Source organism: Lampris incognitus, chromosome 2, assembly GCF_029633865.1.
Source record: "Lampris incognitus isolate fLamInc1 chromosome 2, fLamInc1.hap2, whole genome shotgun sequence".
Taxonomy (NCBI): domain Eukaryota; kingdom Metazoa; phylum Chordata; class Actinopteri; order Lampriformes; family Lampridae; genus Lampris; species Lampris incognitus.
The window spans coordinates 137,919,536-137,926,753 of NC_079212.1; the positions used below are offsets into that span (position 1 = coordinate 137,919,536).

At 44.0% G+C, this 7,218-nt stretch overlaps 1 protein-coding gene across 1 annotated transcript in view; it reads right to left on the minus strand.

Moving 5' to 3' along the window:
* Positions 1 to 6,869, minus strand: part of csf1a (colony stimulating factor 1a (macrophage)) — a 55,590-nt gene extending 48,721 nt beyond the window's left edge. The window contains exon 1 of the mRNA XM_056274653.1: positions 6,639 to 6,869. Within this exon, the coding sequence (XP_056130628.1) occupies positions 6,639 to 6,671 (33 nt within the window). The 5' untranslated portion in view covers positions 6,672 to 6,869. The remainder of the gene's footprint in view (positions 1 to 6,638) is intronic.
* Between the last annotated feature and the right edge of the window lie 349 nt (positions 6,870 to 7,218).

A 7,218-nucleotide genomic window follows, 5' to 3' on the forward strand; every position in this document is an offset into this window, starting at 1 on the left:
ATGGGGGTCAAGCCGGAGCGGGTCTCGGTGGACCGTCTCAAGCCTGCCCATTCGGACCTGGGTGGGCCGGTCGAACTGGCCCTGCCCTCGCGGCGTGGACACCACCCTTCTCAGGCACCTGGCCCAGCCTCAGCCCCTGCCCAGGCTCCAGCTCTGTCCCCTGCCCCTGCCCCCGCCCCCATACCCATTCAGCTCAGCCGTTTTGGCCGCCTGGTCCGCCCCCCGAGACGTTGACTGTTTCACTGAGGACTGTTCGCCTGTTGGCTGTTCGTGTTTCGCTGAGTACTTTTGTGTTGCATTTTTTCGTGATGGTGAATTATGGGGGGGCCTGTGTGGTGATACACAAAAGAGGGTAGATTCACCAGGGGCTGCTGCTCGTTGAAGGCAGACATTCAGAGTGCTGACGTAGGCACTGCTTAGAGTTTCCGGGGGGAGCCATGTTTGCAGCAGCCTAGCGGTTAGCTGTCTGTGAATGTTCTCATTCATCCAGGTCATGGTTATCCAAAGGAGTTGAATCAAGTGCAACTGGACTTGGTATATACCCGTGAAGACGTTTCGCCTCTCATCCAAACATCGGATCACAAAGAGCCACGCATATCAATAGCTCTGACAACGACTCCTCGAGGATAAATTCTGAGTCTCATCACCAGCCAGTCAGACTAGCTTGGTCTAGTCAGAAAGGCACGAACTGAGGAAGCCTCTTGGATGAGAGGCGTAACGTCTTCACAGGTATATACCAAGTCCAGTTGCACTTGATTCAACTCCTTTGGATAGCGGTTAGCTGGTTGCCACGAGAGATTGTGCTGTATCGGTGTCGTTTTGTGTGGCGAGTAAATGGAATTGACTCGACTCGATCTCTCCGTCTCCTCATTCCTGCACTCCCACAAGGTAATACATGGCCTCTCTGGAATCCAATAGACGAAACCCTGTCATAACATTGGAGAACTTTAATCCCTATGAACGGCTGCTCTGCTGATTGACTTTCATTCATAAAACAGCGGTAAGAAAACATAGCTCAACCATCTGAAATGTTTTACTGTAGCTACTGAGATGATTTCCAACTGTAACTGTGATTAATCCTACTCTTGAAATTGTATTTTTGTGGAAGAGTATTAACATTTTAGATTATGGCATTGTCATTTGGCAGCGAATTCATAAGGCAAATTATTTTTGGTTCAGCCAGTGCTCCTCCAGTTGTCCTGTACTGAGATCAGCAGTGAATGAATTGCAGACTTACGAAATACGATTTACTTTTCGTTTACTTTCAAGACTCATACCTGAATACATAATGTTTTGATTTTGACACTGTCGCTCGCTGCCTGATCTGACGCAACCGTAGATACGAGTCGCGCATACAGTGTTGACTTAGATTGGGCAGCGACGGAGCAAGCCAGAGAAGGAATAAGGAGAGGGAGCAGCGATAGCGAGAACAAACCGTTTTTTTCGATGGGTTTTAATCACTGCAACCACAAGACGTTCTTCATCATACAGTCATAACTGTGCACAAAACATTTTAGGCTGATAAATACACATACACACACACACACACACACACACGCACACACACGACCAAACGCATAATCCCCTCCAGGCTACTGCCTGGCAGAGATAAATATGTTTGCAGTGCTATGTCATATGCAATATAGCCTGCCTATTTTATTAAAAAAATATGCGGTGCTCTGGTGCTGAAGTCGATTGTCTTCCAACACAACAAACGTACACCAACAGCCCAAGAGAAATTATTAGGCTATTCTTTATCACTGCTGTTCTGTATATTTACCTGAAGGCCAATAAGGCCCTGTTTACACCTGGCATTAACATATGTAATGGGTGAATGCACCCAAGATGAATTGATGACCCATTAAGAGCCAATTGCTCAAACTGTATTTGGAGGTGGTCTTGCCTACATATGGCCAAGGACTGGCTGCTCAACTGACATCCTCTGTGGTAGATTAGATAGATAGATTGATAGATAGATGACTTTATTAATCCCTGGAGGGAAATTACGTGTCACAGCAGCCAGATACATTAAAATACAAATGACAACAGATAAGACTAATAAATAATAAAATAAAAAGTAAGTTTCAACTGTTCTCGTAAAGGCGAGTTGGTCCACAAGCAGTTCATTGTCAGCAGGCCTGGCAAAGGCAGATGGATTATAAAGTCTGATAGCACCCGGCAGGAATGACCTCCTGTATCACTCCTTAAAACACCGGGGTTGATTTAGTCTGTTGCTAAAGGGGCTCTTTAGCTTGGCTAGATGTTGTGTAGGGGGTGGGAGGTGTTGCCCAGGATCACCAGTACTTTAGCCAGCATTCTGTCATCTACCACCTCCTCCAGTGTGGCCAGTTTAGACTTGATGAAAGACCCAATCTTCTTTATGAGTTTATTAATGTCTGTTGGTATCCTTTGATTTGATGCCTTCACCCCAGCATGTCACAGCATAGAAGATGGTGCTTGCAACAGACTAATAGAACATCTGAAGCATCTTATTGCATACATTGAAGGCCCTGAGACTTCTCATGAAGTAAAGCTGGCTCGTGCCCTTCTTGTAGGCGACCTTGGTGTTTGTGGACCACTCTGGCTTGTCGTCCAGTTGAACACCCAGGTACTTGTAGGTACTTGATGAGCTCCACTTCACACCCACTAATGCAGACTGGAGAAGGTGGGGACTTCTTCCTGAAATCCACCACAATCTCCTTTGTCTTGGCCATGTTCAACTGCAGGTGGTTTTCTCCGCACTACTTCACAAACTGGTCCACCAAGCCCCTGTATTCCTTCTCCTTGCCACCCTACACACTCCCCACAATGGCAGTGTCATCCAAGAATTTCTGCAGATGACAGGATTTGGAGTTGTACCTGAAGTCCGACGTGTAGAAGGTGAACAGGAAGGAAGATAGCACAGTCCCCTGGGTGCCCTCGATGTTACTCACCAGACGTGCAGACAGACACACAGCTCTGTAGCCTCACAAACTGTGGCCTACCCATCAGGTAGTTCTCGATCCATGAAACCATGGGGGCATCCACCTGCATGTCCTCCAGTTTATCCTTCAACAGTCTAGGCCGGATAGTGTTGAAGGCGCTGGCAAAATCAAAGAACATAATCCGTACCACACTGTTGGGTCTTTCCAGGAAGGAGCAGGCCCTCTGGCCTTCTCTTAATGACTTTTATGTTTTATGTAAAGTACTTTGAATTGCCATGTTGCTGAAATGTGGTATATAAATAAATGTGCCTTGCTGTGCCTCTGCAGCAGGTATATTCAGATTCAGACAACTTTATTTATTCCAGAAGGGCAACTCAGTTCCACAATCTACCCAGACCATACACAAACTCACAGACAATCGGCAATCAGCAGTATGTCAGAGACAACAGACAGATCAGTACATGGGGAGGAGATGCATACTGTCACCCTTGTGTGGCCATGCATGCAAACTCACACAAGGACCAGACGAACGATAAAAATTCACGTAAGTTAAAATAAATAAATAAATCAATAAATAAATATGCATCCTAAGATGCATCATTATTGCATCATTTACACCCACATGTGGCTGATGCACAAACTGCAAGGGGTAAGCGAAAGTATACTCATTTGCGTGCCTACAGTGTCATATTAAAGTTCAAAACAACTTTGTCCACGACGTCGGAAAATTTCGAAAAGCCCATAGAGATATATTACCAGTGCAGCAAACATATTGGGTGATTTGGTTTGCCTGCAACACGCCAAAGAATAGACACAGTCTGTATTGTTTTGATTTTGCCTCCTCGCCACAAGGTCTTTGCCAACCTCTTCTTTTAATTTCCGGCAAAACTAGGCACAGGAAGTGCATTGCTGCCCCCCCACTAGTTAAAAACAACAACACATTTTTTCGTAGCAAACAGAAGTGATGGACGTCTTTATTTATATATAGAGCGGGGAAGTGAGAGCCAATCACAAGTGGTCACTCGAGACACATGATGTGGCGATGCATTCTAATGCCAGGTGTGAACTGAGGTACTTAGAGCTAGCCACTTGTCATCAGATCACTCAAGATACATATTAATGCCAGGTCTGAACAGGGCCTAAGTGTATCCACATGTCGGAGGGATAACAGCCGCTGCTAAAACAACAACAATGAAAAATTAAAAAACCTGGTGTGTGTGTTACACGTTCCAGCAAATCTGAGCCTGCACGGTCGTATACTATCAATGGGACCTCAGTGTTTTGGCAACTACTGATTTACAAATTAAGCATTGCCCAAAAGCTGCATTGCCTGCATGCATGCAGGTAGCATAGGACTGGGTGCTCCAGACCAAACTTGAAACTGTCAAGACTAAATGAAAAGAAAAGATTGAATAAACATTGAAATTGAAATGATCAACATGCAGATATGGACGAATTTCTGGTGTTGTCACGTTATTTGCATCTTACTACATTACAATTCTGGTTTATTAAAAAGCACATTTTGTTTCATCAAGGGTTTTCTTTTGGGTTTTTTTTACGTTGGGCAAGTTACAAATTAAATATTTTTGCAATTGTCCTAACCAAATCTGAATTAAAGTTAAGGAAAGGTATTGAGTCAGACAAAAGGGCATGGTTTTTATTATTCTACATAATAGGAGCCAGAATATTTCTAAACTATAGATATTAATTTGTGATGAATGATGGCATGTTAGCAGGACATGCACATATACTCGGCACTAGTTAACACGAGGAATTACTTTTCCACGTTCAATAAATCAACCAGTTGACATGTTGTTGTAGTTTTATAGATAGATGTATTGATAATATGTGAAGAGTGCATAGCTCCCTGTTAAGCACTTCACAGTGGAGGGTTCCATTACATTAACTTTATGGTGCTGAAAAAAAAAAACATGTGCGTGAAACTCATTTATCGAAACATAAGCCTGGTTGTGAAATTTAAAACTATTGGTTTTGGGAGTGTGTCACATCCCTTAGGAACCCTACATCATTGCCGAGTCGGCTCTTAGGCTCACTCACACCGATCTGTGGCTCTGATCTTTCGTGGTTGGTTAGCCCCTTACTGTTACGAAGCTAGATGGTTGATAATTGCAGCTTTGCCAATACGCGTCGTTTGCTAACTAGGTACAAAAAGGACTGTACATTTCAAATTGCCACATGGAGTTCCCAAACACTTTAGAAAACAAAACATGTTTTAGGCCATGTGTGGTTTTTCCTACACAACTTGCCATGTCAGTTCACATACATTAAACTCAATGGAATTCTAATGAGAAACTCATGTATCTGCCGTGTCGTCTCCCCTGAAAAATGAGTCAATGTAATTTAATGGGAACGCGTGTGTGTGTGTGTGTGTGTGTGTGTGTGTGTGTGTGTGTGTGTGTGTGTGTGTGTGTGTTGTATTCCTATCTTTGTGAGGACCAATTTGAAATTTTAACCATCAGAGTGTGGACAACTTTGCAAAGTGAGGACCTTTTGGCCGGTACTCCCTTCTGTAAGGGTCTATTTTTTGGGGGGGCTCGGCCATAGGTGAGGGTTAGGGTTAGAATTAGGTTAAAGTGGGGCACATAGTACTGATGGTTAAGGTTAGGGTCAAGGGCTAGGGAATGAATACAATCAATGAGGGATCCTCACAAAGATAGAAATACAAGTGTGCGTGTTTGTGTGTGTTTGTTTCAGCACAGTCAAAGATACGTTCAGATGGCTGCAACATGGATTTCTTGCAAGTCTTTTCAATCTCTCTGTTGTGAGCCCTAGCTGGCTAAAAGCCCCAGACTAAATTCTGCACACCATTTCAACCGGTTTCACCATGTGGCCAAGTCATGCAACGAGTCTTTATAAACCAGTTTTCGGTGAAAGGTTATAGCACAGTCCAAGATATTGGCAACTGTGCTCAGTAAAGGAATGGATATAAACAAGAGACAACCGAATTAAACTTGGCAGAAGCCAAAAATTGAAAAAAGTCCAAGAAGACACTTAAAACGGGAGTCTTAAAACAAATACTTTGGTAAACAAAGTTTTGAAATTCTCTCACTCAATAATTGGCCGGTATTGTAATGTCATCAGAAAAACATTTACGCTCCATGTCAGTTTTTTTCAATCTGGCTCTCCAGAATTTTTGATGATGAAATCCTGACATCTCTTACAGCACAAGGAAAAGCAACTGTCTCACAGACTGCCTCAGGAATCCTCCCATCGACAATCATACAACAAATGACTGGGGGCATCCTCGTGGCTCTACCGGTGATAGGTCTACTATGTAAGCTCCGGCCTTGGACTGTCCAGAGTGCACATCCAGTCACTGGACCTTTGCTGCATGTCTTTCCCCCTGCTCTCTTCACCCTGTTTTCTATCTACAGCCCTATCAAATAAAGACTAAAAATACAAAAAGTGTATCCAAAAGAAAAAGAATGCAAATCCGCACTTACAAGCTAATCAATGCAGTGAGGTGATGGGGGTGGGGGTGATGAATTTTTGATGTGTGCTTCAAATTCCGTTATCAAATGAACGTGACTTAGAGAAGAAAAAAAGGTGCGATTTACTAAGCAATGAGTTTAAGGCACACACACGAATAACAATCAAGTAACACAAGTAGGGTGAAGGCACATCACAAGCATACAGAATGAACTGAAAAACGACTCGCTAATAGCACTGGAGGTGGGCTGAAGTGATACTCACCTTGGGTGTAAGTTCTAGTTTGTGTGTGTTCATCTGGCTGACCTGGGCAAATAGAAAGAAGCAAAGTCCACTTTTAGAGTCATTGGCGCAGAGATGTTGTCAGTTGCAAAGACAGGCTTATATATCACGCCGATGCTGCTCACAGATGGGAACATGGGAGTGAAACATTTTAGACTGGAAATGACAAAATGATAAATGCTCAGCTTTACTGCTTAGCCATCTCCATCTAGAGTGTGGTGGAGAGAGAGAGAGAGAAGGAGGGAAAGAAGGGGAGGGTAAGTGTCTGTGTAAATGCCCCTCCTCACTGGTCCTTCCCCTTAACCTCCTCCTCCCTCTGCTCCTCTCCTCTCTCGGTTAGAAACACCGTCTCTCCGTTTCTGTATCCCAGTCTTGACTTCCACTATCTCCTGCTTATTATCTCATGGATTACTGTAGTGTCACTTTTTCAAATGGGAACTTTTTCATGTTGAAATGAAGTCTTTAGGGCGTCCGGGTAGCGTAGTGGTCTATTCCGTTGCCTACCAACACGGGGATCGCCGGTTCGAATCCCCGTGCTACCTCCGGCTTGATCGGGTGTCCC